The sequence below is a fragment of the Narcine bancroftii genome, chromosome 5 (genome assembly GCF_036971445.1).
Source record: "Narcine bancroftii isolate sNarBan1 chromosome 5, sNarBan1.hap1, whole genome shotgun sequence".
NCBI lineage: Eukaryota > Metazoa > Chordata > Chondrichthyes > Torpediniformes > Narcinidae > Narcine > Narcine bancroftii.
The window spans coordinates 52,992,484-53,009,796 of NC_091473.1; the positions used below are offsets into that span (position 1 = coordinate 52,992,484).

A 17,313-nucleotide genomic window follows, 5' to 3' on the forward strand; every position below is an offset into this window, starting at 1 on the left:
TGAAGCTTCTTTGAGACACTGCCTCTTGTACAGGTCCTTAATGGAATGAAGATACATTGCCCATGATGGCACTGAGTTTATAGCTCACTGTGGCCTTCTCAGTTGCCTGATCCACTATTGGTCTAACACTTCTCACAAGTTTGCAGGTGGCTTCATCGTAGTCTGGATCTCCATACAAGTGGAGAGTTGGAGTGCAAAGGAGATTGAGTCTTGTGGCATATGACGCGGGGATAACAAGCTTTCCCTCAATATCAGCAAAATGAAGGAGCTGCTCATTGACCCAGAAACAGGGGAATGCCCATCACTGTTCATATCAATCGTGCTGACGTGAAGATGGTGAAGAATTATAATTTTTAATTTAATTTGATTCTTAATTGAGATACCACATGGTAAAAAACCGCTTCCTCCCCACAAGCCAGCACAATCTGAGGAACCAGAAGAAACCCACATTGACACAGGGAGAACATACAATTTCCTTACAGACAATAAAGAACGCAAACTTGGGTTGTTCATCAACAGTACACCTTTTCCTCCTGCTGTCTCATGAATGCTGTTAGCATATTGAAGGACCTATCCCAACCTACATTCTGTGGGCGGGAGGTGCACAGCTTGGAAACAAACTTCCAGATTCAAGGATAGTTTCTTTCCTGCTGTTACCAGACTCTCATTTGGCCTTCTCATTGGCAAAAGATGATGATGTATTGATTTAAGTGCACTTTTTTCTATTCCCTACACCTGTTCTCCATTCCCTGGACTCTGACCTGCTGTGATACTACACCATACACTATCATTTTATTGAACTACTTTCATGAAAGTCGCTTTGCTTGGATAGCATGTGCCGCAATGCTTTTCACTGTATCTTGGTAGATGATAACATACAATCACATTCAAGTAAAATCTATATTTAGCATGTCACCTGATTCTCTCAGTCTTTTTTCAAAAAAACTTCCAGCTTTTTCCTTCTTTTCTACAAATGTAAGCACACCTATTATCTCCCTTTTTCAGTTTTGGGGAAATTTCTTCAGCCAGAAATGTTAACATAATTTTATTCCCTCCATAGATGCTTCCTGACTTGCTGAGAATCCTCAGCATTTTCTGTTTTTATTCATGGTTGATGAAATGACATGCAAGAAAGGAAAAGTAAAACAAATATTAAACTAAGTTCACTTTTGTTGTGCTCTTTACAAGAAATCTTTCTAATTCTGTCTGGATGTACGAACACTGAGAAACCAACATGTGCCAGATGACAATGTGACACAATAAAATCCAGCAAGCTTGGCCAAATCAAAGGAGAATTGGAGTAAACTATACATTCTGGAATTACATCCAGGAAAATAAGAAATGGAACCGTGAACCTTGATTAATAATTGGCAGACTCTATCCTTGAAGGGCATCAGGAAAGCAGGAGGATTTCCATATTTTTTTTTGTAGATTCATTTTCTTGCAGCTCCATCTCAAGTTATGAGAGACTTAAACTTGTAAACTCTGAGTGATATGCTTAAATAAGCATAACACCATCTTTTCAAAGGGTTGATATCTTTATTTTTAATGTGAAAATACAAAGTAAAAGCTAATCTTGGAAATCATTCCTTTTAAACTCGTGTGTACTCTTCTAAATTAGTATCTTTGAGATTACATTCATTTTAAATGTGATAAATCAGTGTTATTGTGACTAACTTTTTTTTTAATGAGTTCAGCATGTATTTAAAACACAAAGTGAACTGAGAATATCTATTGCAAAATGATACCATGAAGTATTTAAGATGTATTGTCTTTTCAGCTCCACTCAATACCCAAGATTTTTACTTCCTCAATTCAAACACCAGCAAGGGAAGATCAGAGACTCACCCGCAGAACATCACGATGTTGTAGAGTGAGGGATTATCTGGAAGGGGCATGGTCTGCTGCAGGCAAAGTTGCTCACAACCTCCATTCATTCCATCTGAACAGTCAATGCCAATGTGTCTGTCATAGCAGCCTGAACCATCCTTCATTGGGGTGAGTCCCAATGGGCACTGCAGAAAAAAAATTTAAAGAGCAAGGATCAGTATAAAGTGAGGACAGCATGTTGTTTCAGTCCAAAACGAACATGAGAGTTTAACGATATATCAGCTAGTACACCACATTGTTCCATTGGCTGCTTGAACAATGTGGCTGAAATATCCTTTACTCTCTGTGGACCCTCTCTCATGGTTCTTATCTTCATCCCATCACCCTCTCAGCCTACATTTCTCAACTGATTCTCAGGCTGCAGCACACTTTGGAACAGTTGTTGAGGAGAAATAGATTGGAGGTCAATCCACTTAACCATAAGAGTGGCAGATAGGATTACTGGAGTCTCCCTCCCCACTATTGATGTGATCCACTGGGATTGTTGTCTGAAGAAGGCTTGCAAATTCATTGAGGACACCTTCCATCCTGCACACAGCATCTTTCAGCTGCTTCTGTCGGGGAAGAGATACAGGAGTGTCAGAGCCAGCACCACCAGGATAAGAAGCAGCTTCTTTCCATGGCAGTGAGAATACTGAACAACCAAAGGAACTGCTCACACAAACCATTCGAGACTCTCATATTAAGAGGAAAAAAATATTTATTTATTTATTTATGAATACTTGTCCTGCATATGTATTGTTTGTCTGTATTTGACTTATGGCTGGTTGTGTGTCTGCCTGTTTTTTCCACTGAGGACAGGAGAACACCATTGTGCAATCAGATGACAAACCCGACTTGACTCTTTCAGTGACAATCTCAACCTCCTACTTTCTTCTTACAATCCTCTGGATTCTGATCCTCGATTCTCACAGGTCTAATTTTAGATTTAGATTTAAATTTGGACATATGCAACAAAGAATCAAAGCCCTTTCGACCTATGAGCCCATGCCATCCAATTACACACAATTGATCTACAATCTCTAGTACATTTTGAAGGGTGGGAGGAAACCAGAGCATCCAGAGGAAATCCACGCAGATATGGGGAGAATATATAAACTCCTTTCAGACTGCGCTGTATTCGAACTCTGGTCGCTGGGACTGTAACACATTGGGCTAACCGCTATGCTAAATGTGCTGCCCATGGACTTGAGAGGGATTTCCCTTTGCACTCTCAGCAATGCTGTACAGAAAGTGTACACTTGTTAAACCTTAGGACAAATTTCAGGACCACAACATTGTTAAGAGTACCACTTTATTTGATACACAAGCCTGCCCCATCCATAGAGGATCAAGGAGGTCCCTGAACATACAAATTCCCCACTGCAATCTGACTTAACCAATCACAAAACAGCCTTCTCTCACTTGATAGCATTAAGCTACATACTATTAATCTACAAATTGCATCTTTTTTTAAAGAGAATCAGAGATGTATTCCCTTTTCACCAGGCATTGTTCTTGCAAGTCACATGATCTGGGGAATTCGAGACTGGTGGAAATTTACTAGCCAAGCTGGGGTTGCCAGGCAACATGTCATGGGGCCTCTCAGTCGTAATATAAAATCTTCATTTGTTATTCCCTTTTCTAAAGTATTTACAACCATCTCATCATTTTTTTTTCCCACTCAGCAACAAGGCACATGTGGGCATGAATTAAAATTGATCAATCTACATCAGTCTACCCTAGACAGAACTTTACTTCCACACACTGACCATTGCATATTTAGCAGATGGCCCATAACTAGAAGAGTCACTGGGATGTCATGGAATAATGGATTAACTTGCCCTAGCCAGTCCAAAATAGCCCTTTAAATTCCATACTATTACCCACCGACCACAAATATCTTGTGATTTTTAAATAGATTTTAAATTAAAAATTCAGCATTTAAAATGTTAACATAATAAACAATTAATGGTCTTAATATAAAATCTTCATTTGTCATTCCCTTTTCTTCTCAAGAATCTCACGATTTGCTGAAGAGTTTATAATTATTGACACACCACATTCTACTTCTCTTCAAAAGACATGTTTTTGTGGTCAGTTCAAAACCTCAATAGCATCAGCCAAGATTCTGTTCAAAATGGGAAGCAAAGGACACGATTGTATCTTCCCTGAATTTGAGGGAGAAAAGAATAGAACATCTTTACCATATCCCACGAGGTCAAGTCATTGAAACAGATCAATATTCGGGTTTTGTAGTCTGCGCAGTAAACTGCTGACTTCACCTCCAATATTAGGGGCTGCAGCATTTAGGTTTTAGATGCCAGTTTTCTGACCTATATCCTGACCTGACATAAAGTGGATTCATCACCAAGGCAACACCAAATCATTGTTAGTTCCATCGGATCATGAGACAGACATCAGGAAGTCTACAGCCTGAACAGATCCAAGTCCCCTCAAACAGTAAATTTCTTCAAATGAATCCAGTGTCAGATTGATTGATAACAAGGCAAAATTAAAAGCATTTGCCAGCAGATGAATAGAAAAAAAAGCCAGTTAAAAAATGGGTTTCGGTCATCCAAAGAGAGCTTTATATCCAATGAAATATCACCACTATTGTAATGCACTCAGCCAATTATGCAAAACAAAATCCCTCAGAAACTTGAAGCTGATGGATTGAGAAATAAACATGGGGTGCAACACCCTTGATCTTTTCAGTTTTCAGGGGTTATGCCGCAGCGACCTGGGTATGAATTTGGTGCTACTTGTCAGGAATGTGTATGTTCTTCCCATGTCTGTGTGGAATTCCTCTCGCTCCTCTGGTTTCCTCCCACTCTCCCAAAAATTATGGGATTTGGAAGTTAATTGGTGTATTTGGGTGACAGAGGGTTGTGGCCAGAAAAATCTGTTACAGTGCTTCAGCTCTAAATTAAAACGGAAAGTTAAATATAATTTAATGAAATATATTTGTGAGGCAGATAGGGCGTCATATTCATGTCTGCCTGCAGGATAGCATCTTGGGACAACAGCAGTGACGGAAGATGTTGGAAAACTGGAGAAACAAACATGTTGGAGGAACCCATTAGGTCAAACAACATCCATGGAAGTGTTTTCTTTGCATGGTTGCTAAAACTTAAACCTTTAACTCAGTGTCTACACAGTCTGGCTTCATGGATTGAGTCAGGCCAGGGAGATTAATTTACAATTCAGAATCCACTCAAAGTGAAAGCTACCAAAAACAGAAAGGAAGCAAATAAGCAAAGAGAAAGTAAGGTAAATTGCACAAGAATCAAGAGGTGACATAGGTATTTGAACACAGTGAATGTAATTTCTCAAGTGCATTGCTTGAAAGAATGGTTGAGAAATTCATTGGAGGTAAACAAAGTCCACAGATGCCGGTGTCAAGCATAATACACAAATATGCTGGAGAAACTCAGGTCACACAGCATCCATAGGAAATAAAGGCTAACTAACGCTTTGGGACTGAGCCCTTTGTCAATGTCTGAGCAAAATGCAGGCACTCATTTGTTACCTGCAGAAAATTAATCAACACAAATGAAAAAGATCAACCATGGGAAAATGCTCTCAGCAAGACAAAATGGATGGTGCGTTCAAATGCCAGCAAAAGTATGATGACCCAAATGATCCCTTTTGGTGCTCTTCATTTCTATAGAAGACTTGCAATCTTAGTGCTTTTTTTTCTGGGCACCTCTTGTGTTTTTACAAAAAAATGAGTTTGTCAAGGCCTGTCATCATTGCAAGGCCAAGTGAAAGGGAGCTAGGGTTCTGAGGTACTTCTTCAAGGAAATATGACAGCAAATCCTCAATAATGGAAGAGCAGTACAGTTAGCATAGTAGTTAGTGCAACATCATGAGAGCACCAGTGACCTGGGCTCGAATCCGGTGTTGTCCATAGGGAGTTTGTAAGTTCTCGGTGCGACCTGTGTGTCTTTTCCTTGGTGTGGTAAAAATTAATGAAGCATCAAAACCATTTTTTTCTCCATGTTAATTGTGTTCTGAGATCAGGTAAACCCAAGCGGGTTAGTGTGGTAAACCATTGCTATGTATAATTGTCTGATCAGGCACACCTATTGGTCGGTTGTACTTATGGCCCCTCCCCACAGGTTCCTGTATAATAGTGACTATTCTATAGCCCCCTGCAGCTCAGTCCAGGACAACCAAACAGTATGGATGTGCTTGTATTCTTAAGTTAATAAAAGCCTATTATTTTCTCCAAAATAATCTTCCAAGTAATTGACGATGCATCAATTTTATTCACTTGAATTTTAAAAAAAACTATAGAGTAGATCATCAAGCCAGAAAAGTGGGAAATGGACCCTCAATTGCCTGATGCATCTACCAACTTTGAGTTCTGGCTGCACTCTTCTGAAGCATTCCTGCAGGCCTCCTCTACCACTGTGCGATTGGAGATGGACAAACTGCAAGTGCTGCACTCCCGGATTGGCACGCTGATGTACTCCATGATCAAGGATGCTACAACATAGCAGGAAGCCATGGACGTTCTCAAAGGACAGTACCTGCGTAAGATCATCATGGCCTATACCAGATGATACCTAGTGATCAGAAAACAATGACCCAGTGAGTCCAACTTTGGGCCCTGCGAGCACTCGGCAGGGCGTATGAATACAAAGCCAGGTCCGCCGCGGAGTACACAGAGGACTGATCCGGAACACCTACGTCGCAGGGATCAGGTCGAACAGCATCCAACAGAAACACCTGAAGCATGGGGAGCTCAGCCTGCAGAGAGGAGTTGAGCTGGCAGGTACGATAGAGGTGGCTCTCCAGAAAATGGAGGCCTACTCCAACAACTCAGCCGCCTCATGGTTACCCAAGGCATTGCCATCTTGGGATGTGCCACCACCCTCTCGCTATACTAATGATTCCATCACAGTAACAGTGCCCTGTGATCACCTCATGTCACATTTGTCCAGCTCCGCTGGCGACCCAGCCACAACGCGGTCCTAAGGGAGCACTGAAAGAGCTATTTCTGTGGCCTGGGCAAGTATCAAAGGAAACGCTGCCCAGTGAAGGATTCAACTTGCTCCAGCTGCAGGAAGAAGGGTCACTATACCAAAGTGTGCAAGTCCAAACCCCTTTCTTGTAGCGCCGCATGAGGATCGTGGGGGCCAACGTCCCTTACATCATCCAAAGCCAACAGTGCCATGTGCGATCTGTGGGATCTGTGGGAGTCATCTTCAGGATCCAGCAGCGCTGCGCGCGAGCCCTGGACACTGCCGCCTCCCACAACAGTGATGTCTAGCAACTTGACACTGACCTCCATCATGCTCGATCAGGACAGCCCATATCAACTCACCAGGTCAACGATAAATATTCAGATAAATAGCCACATGACAAGTTGTTTATTCGATAGTGGAAGCACAGAGAGGTTCACCGTGCAGCATTTTTCTCACAGTACTACCTGTGAACCAGAAGATCTCCTTAGCATCCAGGTTGCACACAACAGATGTCCAGGACTTCTGCATAATAACCTTACTAAATATAAAGACTTTATACTGAAGGTAATGTCGCAGCTCTGTGCTGCTGAACTATTGGGACTGGATTTTCAGTGTCACCTTAAAAGCATAACGATGGAGATCAATGGACCCCATCCACCCCTCACTGTATGTAATCAACAGTTTTCAAACCAGCAACCCTATCACTCAAAACCTATGGGCTCTTCACATCAACTGTGTGGAGAGCCCACCATTCGCCAGTTTCACTCCTGACTGTAAATCTGTGGTCAGCAAAAGTAGGGAGTACAGTGTTAGTGACGGTGCCTTCATCTGGGCAGAGGTACAATGCTTACTCAAAGAGTGGGTCATTGAAGCCAGCCCCAGCCCCTGGAGAGCACAGGTAGTGTCAGTACGGAACGGGGAAAAGAATAGGATGGTCATCGACTATAGTCAGACCCTCAACAGATACACACAATTGGATGCATAACTCCTCCCACACATCGCCGACGTGGTCAACTCAATTGCCCAGTATTGGGTCTTTTTGACCACTGACCTGAAATCGGCATATTATCAAATCCCTATCAGCCCAGAGGACCACCAGTATATGGAATTCCAAAGCCTCTACCACTTTCTGCGGACCCCCTTTGGTGTCACGAACAGCAAATCAGTCTTCCAGCGGGAGATGGACCAGATGGTGGATCAGTACGAATTGTGGACTTAAATAACATCACCATGAGCAGCCACACCCTCCAGGACCAGGACACCAATCTCCAGAAATTTCTAAAAGCAACCAAACTCCTTAACCTTACATATAACAAGGCCAAGTGCATGTTTCGCACAACATGTCTGAACATCCTTGGCTGTGTCATGGAGAATGGAGTCATCGGCCCAGACCCTGACTCCTGGGGTTATCCCTTCCACATAGCCTCAAGGCCCTGAAGAGATGCCTTGGGTTCTTTTCTGATTATGCTCAGTGGGTGCCCAAATATGCAGCCAAGGCTCGACCTCCTCATCAAATCCACATCCTTCTCCCCCTACCTTTAATTGCATTAGGGTAAATATCACAAAGGACACAATGCAGGCTGTGGATGAATCCACCCCATTTCAGGTGGAAAGGGATGCGTCAGACTTTGCCCTGGTAGTCACCCTTATCGAGGCAGGGAGGCCAGTAATCTTCTCTTCACACATCCTCCAGGGTCCTGGGATTCAGCACTCCTTGGTCAAGAAAGAGGCCCAGGCCATTGTCGATGTAGTGCGGCACTGGCACCCTTACGTAGCTGGTAAAAGATTCACCCTACTGACTGATCAATGCACAGTGGTATTCATGTTTAATAATCAGTAGTGGAGTAAAATGAACAATGACAAAATACTGAGGTGGAGGATTTAATTGTCCACAACAATTATGATATTTTGTACTGGCCAAGGAAACTTAATGAGCTGCCAGACCCCCTGTCCTGCGAGACCTGTGTGAGTGCATAGATCAACTGGCTGCAAAACCTCCACAACGATCTGTCACCCCGGAGTTATCAGGTCAAAGCATGCAACCTGCAGTACTTCATTGACAAGATCAGTTCCATGTCAAAAAACTGCCAGGTCTGCACTGAGTACAAGCCTCACTTCTACCAGCCAGACAGGGAACAATCAATTAAAACCACCTGCCTCTTTCAGCCATTCAGTGTTGATTTTAAAGGACCCCTGCCCTTCAATGACCACAATGTGTATTTTCTGAACATCATTGATGAATACTCCTGTGAGAGATGAGTAACACTGATCTAAAAGAAAAGTGAGGATTGTGAGAGATGAGTAAAATTGATATAAAAATATGAAGATGAGGAAACTAGTATAGATATATGTGTAATGAACAACGAGATAGACAACAGACTCTCCAAGGCAAATAGCGCCTTTGGAAGACTACACAAAAGAGTTAGGAAAAACAACCAACTGAAAAACCTCACAAAGATTAGCGTATACAGAGCCGTCGTCATACCCACACTCCTGTTCAGCTCCGAATCATGGGTCCTCTACCGGCATCACCTACGGCTCCTAGAACGCTTCCACCAGCGTTGTCTCCGCTCCATCCTCAACATTCATTGGAGCAACTTCATCCCTAACATCGAAGTACTCGAGATGGCAGAGGTCGACAGCATCGAGTCCACGCTGCTGAAGATCCAGCTGCGCTGGGTAGGTCACGTTTCCAGAATGGAGGACCATTGCCTTCCCAAGATCGTGTTATATGGCGAGCTCTCCACTGGCCACCGTGACAGAGGTGCACCAAAGAAGAGGTACAAGGACTGCCTAAAGAAATCTCTTGGTTCCTGCCACATTGACCACCGCCAGTGGGCTGATATCGCCTCAAACCGTGCATCTTGGCGCCTCACAGTTCGGCGGGCAGCAACCTCCTTTGAAGAAGACCACAGAGCCCACCTCACTGTCAAAAGACAAAGGAGGAAAAACCCAACACCCAACCAACCAATTTTCCCCTGTTACCGCTGCAACCGTGTCTGCCTGTCCCGCATCGGACTTGTCAGCCACAATCGAGCCTGCAGCTGACGTGGACTTTTACCCCCTCCCTAAATCTTCGTCTGTGAAGCCAAGCCAAAGAAAAGAAAAGAATAAAGCCAGTATGAATAGGATAAGAATAGATATTAGAATGTAGGAAGTAAAGTTAGTCTGAATAAGATAAGGGTCTTCTAGCCCTACACAGAATTAGCAAGTTCCGCATATGTAATTAGTAAGCCCTAGACAGTATTAGCAAGTTCTACATGTAAGAAGTTAGTCAGCCCTGAGAGTCAGGAAGGTGTGAATAAGGACAATGACATGATGGGACACCGACAGGATACCCCCTGGTCCTCGAAGTCCACAGAAACAGCACGTAGGCAGACAGGGTTGCCTAATGCCAAACTCATCAAGGAGGCAGAAGAATGTAAGGGGGAGGGTACTTCTATACTGAAATAAACTGTATAAAAGTTGGGTGAGGCCCAGTGTATGTGTGTATTCCCAGGGTAAGGGGAAAGCACCCAACTTTGCATTGTTGTATAATAAATGTTCTTTGTTCTCAATTTTTGTCTCGAGAAATTTCTGTGAAGGTACTTCTGTTTCTAACACTCCCATTTTCCATCCCTTGCTCAGACATGACTCCTGCCACAGTCATCAAGGCCCTGTGCAGCCTCTTCACTCTCTTTGGCTTCCTCAGTTATGTCCATAGTGACCAGGGGCCTTCCTTTATGAGTGATGAGCTGTGCCAGTACCTATGGGCCAGGGGCATTGCCATGAGCAGGACCACCATTTATTGCCCCTGGGGTAAAGGGCAAGTAGAGAGGGAAAAATCTACAGTTTGGAAGGCAGTCCTCCTAACTTTGAGGTCTAAGGGTTTCCAGACTCCTGCTGGCAAGGGTCCTCCTGGAGGCACTCCAATCTATCAGGTCCCTGCTATATACTGCCACAAATTCCACACTGCATGAATGTATGTTTTCCTTTCTCAGAAAATCTGCACTAGGACCACACTACCAGCATGGCTGACGTCCCCAGGGCCCATCCTGCTCCGGAAGCACGTGAGGAGCCACAAGTTTGAGCCCCTGGTCGAAAGGGTCCACCTTCTCCTTGCCAATCCCCAATATGACATAGTTTCTTTTAGGGACTTGCCTCCCTCAGGGGTCCTGGAGGTCACAATGGTTCTCCCCACACCATGGAACACAATCCACCTGACCTCTGGTACCCTGCCTCTGCCCCAAGGGAGGTTACAGCAGACTCACTGGCACCTATCCACCAGCAGAACACTGATGAGTATGTACAGGCACCCAAGACTATCCAGGACCCTGCTGCAGCACTGCAGCCACAACCAGTGCTACAATGGTTCCAGCGAATGACCAGACCACCTGAAAGACTGAACTTGTGACTTTGAATTGTAATTTGTAAGCTTCATGTCACCCTGCTGGACTCTTTTTTAAAAAGGGTGAATGTGGTAAACCATTGTTGTGTATAATTGTCTGGTCAGACAATTGGACGGTTCTGTGGCCCCTCCTCATGGGTTCCTGTATAAAGGTGAATGTTCCACAGCCCTCTGCAGGCCAACCAAACAGTATGGATGTGCTTGTGTTCTTAAGTGAATAAAACCCAATTGGTTTCTCTTCAATAGTCTTACGAGTAATTGATGGTGCATTAGTCAGAGCCAAAAGAGAATGATGGCTACTCATTGCCCCATCAGACAGAGTGGCACAGGGAGAAGTCATGTAAACTCCTAGCTCCCATCTGTTGGGTTCAATCCTCAGCTTGGGTGCTGTTTACACTTTTTCCCATGATGGTGAAGGGTACTCTAGTACTTCGATCCCAAAGATGTGCGGGTTGACAGGTTAATTGGACAATGAAAATTGTCATCAATTGTAGACATAAGCGGTAGGATTTTGTAAGGTACAGAGAACAGGTGTGGAGAAAAATTAGTGGCAAATGAATTCTTCTGTGAAATGGGACTGCTATTGATTCCAGGCTTACATAGCCTGCTTGAATGTGATGAGGGTGGATGTGGGAGTTAATTGGAACACAGGGAGAATAAAATGGTGCAAGATTAGTCAAAAAGTGGATTGTTAAGAACTCTGTAGGCCAAAAGGTTTGCTTCCATGATCAATGAGAAGTCATCAGCTTGATAAAGTTGACAGCTTCTGCATCTTTAAATGCTGCCTGATCTGTTGTTCCCGGCTTTTAATTTGTTCATTTCTGTTCTTCCCTCATGTTTCAAATAAATATTTTGCTCTCACTCATCCCACAGGATAATTAACTGAATTGTGATGACATTTTTGTTTTCTGCTGAATGCAGACAGAATCTTTTGGAGATGGGGATATAGGAGTGAGGGCTACATTTAAAGTACAAAGAAACTTCAAATTTTATACTTTTAATTGTGTGCCAGAAAAATATAGCATCAGGTGAGCTGGCAAAATTCAAATGCATTTGTCAATACAGTTGGTTTCCTATTCTCTCATGGTTCACTAATCATGTGCTATTTACATTTGCCTTTGTGTACCACTGTACTTTAATTCAATTAAGAACAATGGGTTCATGGACATAAAATCATATAATGTTAAACAGGCACCCTGTGAAATTCCCATGTTGCTCCTGTTGTCTTTGTTTAGTACAAGTTTGTTTTGTGTCTGCAAGCTGATATTTACCCAGAATGAGCTTTTCATTAATCACTGTCTGATCGGGGTTACCCAAATACACCTTCATCTCAAAAACAAGCTGTTCTCTTTGGAAACATGTGGGACTATACAGCTGCTTTTCTCATCTCAAACACAGCATTATGTTGGATTTTCTATTGCTATTCAATCATCAGTGTCCTTCAAATGCAACTCTGGCACAGCCCCAGTGGTTAAATTGGCTTCAGATAGGCTTGAACCAATAATGGCTGTTCAAATCCAATATGCTTCCGAAGGCCCCAAAGTGTCGACTGCCTTTTGTTTCCCATTGATGCTGCACGACCTGTTGAGTTTCTCCAGACATCGGACTCCAGCTTCAGCAAATTTCTTATTTTTCTCAAGGAGGAAATGTTTCAAGTGTTCTTCTTGTGAAGATGCAGTCAAAGGCAGGTTTATTTAAAGTTGAGTGTGGACTTCACAAAAGAAAGAGCACAAGGAGCAAAGATGAATGTGAACATCCAAAGAGGGAAAAGGGAGGGAACAAGTGAAGAGGGAGAAAGTGATGCAGAACGAGGGAAGGAGTAGCAAAGAGAGAAAGTAAAGTGAGTGGAAGGTACGGAGTTGTGAGGATCAATATGTTTTTACACAGCCACTGAATTCCAGGAAATTATTGCCATTTTCCCCAGAATGCATGGTGTATAAAAAGGTTAGAACAGGAAGGAGGGTGCCATTCCTGTTCCAATATTTTACCTCCTAGACCCCTGGTAAATTTCCGGGAATGCCTGCGGGCATTCCGTGAACAACAGGCTCATGAATAGCACATATTTGCAAGACCCATATCTTTAATTACTGCAATTTCACTATGCTGTCTAAACTCACGTAAGGAAATGGAGATTGAGTTTTTGACGTTCATATGTAATCGACCAATGCTGAGATGTCAGACATTCTTCAGACTGGTAAAATCATGCAAATTTTATTTTAAAACATAAATACTGTTTAAACACCACTGTCAAATCGTAGGCAAAAACAGAGGCTCTCTCTTTTAAACCTCAGGTACAGAACAATCAATTTTATACTGGACTCAACCTGGTTTTTTTTTAATGTAATAAACTTTGGCTGTACTCAAATTCAAGAACACATGGGAAGAAATTATAAATTACAATCTCGTGTGTATTCTTTGTTTCAGCTATTTGGAGAGAACCTTTTAATTTCATGGCCAAATGATTGCATTTTACAAGATAAATATTGCAATTAAGATTTTTGTTACAACTGCCACTAGAATTGATATAGTTTTCTTTAATATTGCCACATTATTGATCAGCATTTAAGTTTGAAACAAAATTATTTTTGTTGCATTTAAGATAAAAAGTGGAACCAGATGAGTTTTCATGGTGGTGAAATGGTTACAAAATATGATGAGAGATATTGCTAGCCCTATTACATGGCAATATTCTGAAAACCTGATTTTCCCAATCTTGTCAAACATTCTGCTAGTAATCCCTTTTCCTGGAAGCATGTCCTATCTGAATCAAAGGATTTCAGAACTCAAAGGAGAATACAACATAAGAAACATCAATGGGGGAATGTTAGCAAAAGTTAATGTTGGTCCCTCAGAGGTTGATATGGGACGCCTGAGGAAATTTAGCATGTTTCAAAAGCCTCTTACCAACCTGGACAGATATACCAGTCTGGATTCTTCACAGCTTGGTCTGGGAACTGCTCTGCCAAAGACAGCAAGAAATTAAAGACTGTGACATCTTGCAAACTGACCTCCCCTCCATTTACCTCCCACTACCACAAGGACCTGTCCCACCCCGATCATGCTCTTTTCTCCCCTTCCAATGAGCAAAAGATACATCTGCTTGAAACCACAAACCTCCAGATTCAAATTTTAGTTTATTTACAGCTCTCATCAAACACCCTTGCACAGTTCAATGCAGAAATGATGCTAAAGAAAGCCCCGAATCCCCTGAAGAACAAGTGACCTGTATACCCACAGCTAAGGCGAGGTGAACTCACAAAGCAACAGGACCAGATAACAGACCAAGTAGGGTGACTAGGGACGCTGCAGACCAGGTCCTAATGGTTACTCCAGCAGGACATTACCCTTACAAGATTCAAGACAGCCACCATCATCCTGGCCATCAGGAGAGCAAAGGTAGCCAGACTAAATGACTACTGTTCAGTATACACAATCTCTACAATCATTAAGCACTTTGATCTACTGGTAATGGAGCACATCAAAACACACTTACCAGTGACAATGGACCCATTCCAGTTTACCTATCGGCCAAATCGATCTACAGATGAAGCAATAGCTGTGACCCTCCAATCTGTATTGACCCACCTGAACATTAGGCTTTTATTCACACAATCATACCCCAGAGGCTGGTTGATAAATTGTCCTTGATGACTCCGTACCATTCTCTGCAACTGGATCCTGGACATCTTGATTGAAAGACTACAGTCTATCCAAGTTAGTAGCAAAACCTCAAGCCCCATCACATTGAGCACGGGCACATCTCAGGGCTACATGCTCAGCTGCTAATGTTCTCAATGTTAACACACCACTGTATTACCAGGTTCATCTCCAACAGAATCATCAATTTTGTGAATGACACGTTAGTTAGCCTCATCAGTAACCTTTCAGAGAAGAGGTTGAAAGGTTTGTACTGTGGTGGAAGAGTCTCAATATGGACAAGACAAAGGAGATGATTGTGGACTTCAGGGAGACAAAGGATCACTCCCCACTACACATCAATGACTCCATTGCAGAGAGAGTAAGAGCACAAAGATCCTTGATGTGTGGCCTATCCTGGATCCACAACACCTCCTCGTTAGTTAAGAAGGTGCAGCAGTGCCTACACTACCTGAGGAGGTGAAGCAGGGCAAGACTACCAGCCACCATCCTAACAATGTCCAACAGGAGCAGAATAGAGAGCCCCCTGGGTGGCTGTACTATACTGTGGTATGATAGCAGCAAAGCATCAGATCGGAGGTTGATTGAAACTGTGAAGAAGTTCACTGTCAACAATATCTCCAGTGAACGATGCTTAAAGAGGGCTCTGAATCACTGAGGACCCTTACCATTCATCCCACAGTATCTTTGAGACACCAAATTCAAGGAAGAGGCAATGAGACAGTTTAACAACCCTCGAAAGTAGCACTCTCTCACTCTCACTGAGGGTGTGCACAATGGTCCAGAGATGTTGCTTCGTCAGGTTGAATATGTACAATCAGATGACAAACTTGAAAGATGATGCCATTGCCCTGCTTTTTAACTTTACATTTCTCTGTGTACTTTTCCCCAAATCCTGCACTATTTGACTTATTATAACACAATTCCCCATACTGTTAATTTGGTTTTTTTTGCACTCTCTACTCTGTAACTGGACATGTCTGGATAGCACACAAAATAAATATTTTTAGCGTGACAATAAAACAACTCAATTCAATGACATTGGCACATTGTGGAGGAGTGGGAGGAGGATGAGAAATTAATAGTAACAGGTCTACAGAAGATACCATCTCTCTGGTTCTACACAAAGCCCTGGAACACCTGGACAGCAAAGGCACATGCATCAGGATGCTCTTTATCGACTACAGTTCAGCATTCAACACCATCGTCTCCTCAAAAAATGATCAGCAAACTCCAAGACCTGGGACTCAACACCCCACTGTTTAATTGGATTATGATTTCCTCACCCTTAGACCACAATCAGAGAGGATTGTTAAGAACATCCCCTCCACAATTTCCATCAGTACTGAATACCACAGGGTTGCATTCTTTACTCCCTGCTCTACATCTATTAATGTGTGGCATGGTATAGAAACAGCGCCTACAAATTCGCTGATGTTACCACGACAGAGTGTTATATAAAAAGAGGCGATGAGTCAGCATTCAGGACAGAAATTGAAAACTTGGTTGAATGGTGCACCAACAACAACCTCACCCTCAGTGTCACCAAAATCAAGGAGCTGACTTGAAGAAGTGAAAACCAGAGGTGAATGATCCAATTATCATCGGCAGAGATTGTGAGCAAGTCTTGGAAGTCACGGTCTGGCATCGTGATAAAGCAGTTCTACTTCTTCAGGAGTTTGCAGAGTTTGGCATGACATCAAAAACCCTGGTATTCCTTGACCTGCAACCTATGCAACTGATGTCCATCTGCACATACAAACAAAAATTTAGAAATAAAGTAAAAATATAAAATTTATGCAGGTTACATTGTATTTGACAAAGTATAACAGGGATACAGGCCATGTAAAAGCCAAAATGTGCATACTTACCTTGTTAGGCGACGTACCAGGGACCACAGGCAGGGTGAGACCATCTTAATTCCTGTGTGCATGCTCGAGTCTTCAGTCGGTGCTTGTCTAGTGGGTTCGCGTATTGAATGTGCAAGTTAAGGTCGCTAATTCAATATTGTTAGGGCACTTCACTCTTGCACATGCGCCAACCAAAGACTCGTGCATGTGCACAGGAATCAAGATGGCCGCACCCAGCTATGGACCCCGGAATGCCGACTAACAAGGTAAGCTTGGAGCAGAATGTGGAACCATTTGAAGGTTGATCAACAAATTCAGGAAGCTTCAACTTGTTATCATCGAATCGACGATCAAAACAATTTAAAAAGCTTGCTTTCAGACTTTGGTACTCCATGTGCGAGGGCAAAATTTCGACTTGCGTCCATTTCGAGATACAACCGATCCTTTGGTCCCAATTATGGTCATAAGTCGGGGAGTACCTATATCCTAAAGTAACTTTCCTGGACCCAACACACTGCTGACATTGTGAAGAAAGCACGCAAGCGCTTCTACTTCATCAAGAGTTTGCAGAAGT

The 17,313-nt window shown here is 42.8% G+C and overlaps 1 protein-coding gene across 10 annotated transcripts in view; it reads right to left on the reverse strand.

Moving 5' to 3' along the window:
• astn1 (astrotactin 1) overlaps nt 1-17,313 on the reverse strand; it is a 2,519,376-nt gene that overhangs the window by 824,196 nt on the left and 1,677,867 nt on the right. For all 10 annotated transcript variants that reach the window (XM_069937468.1, XM_069937469.1, XM_069937467.1 and 7 more), the window contains one exon: nt 1,849-2,015. In XM_069937468.1, the coding sequence (XP_069793569.1) occupies nt 1,849-2,015 (167 nt within the window). The remainder of the gene's footprint in view (nt 1-1,848; nt 2,016-17,313) is intronic.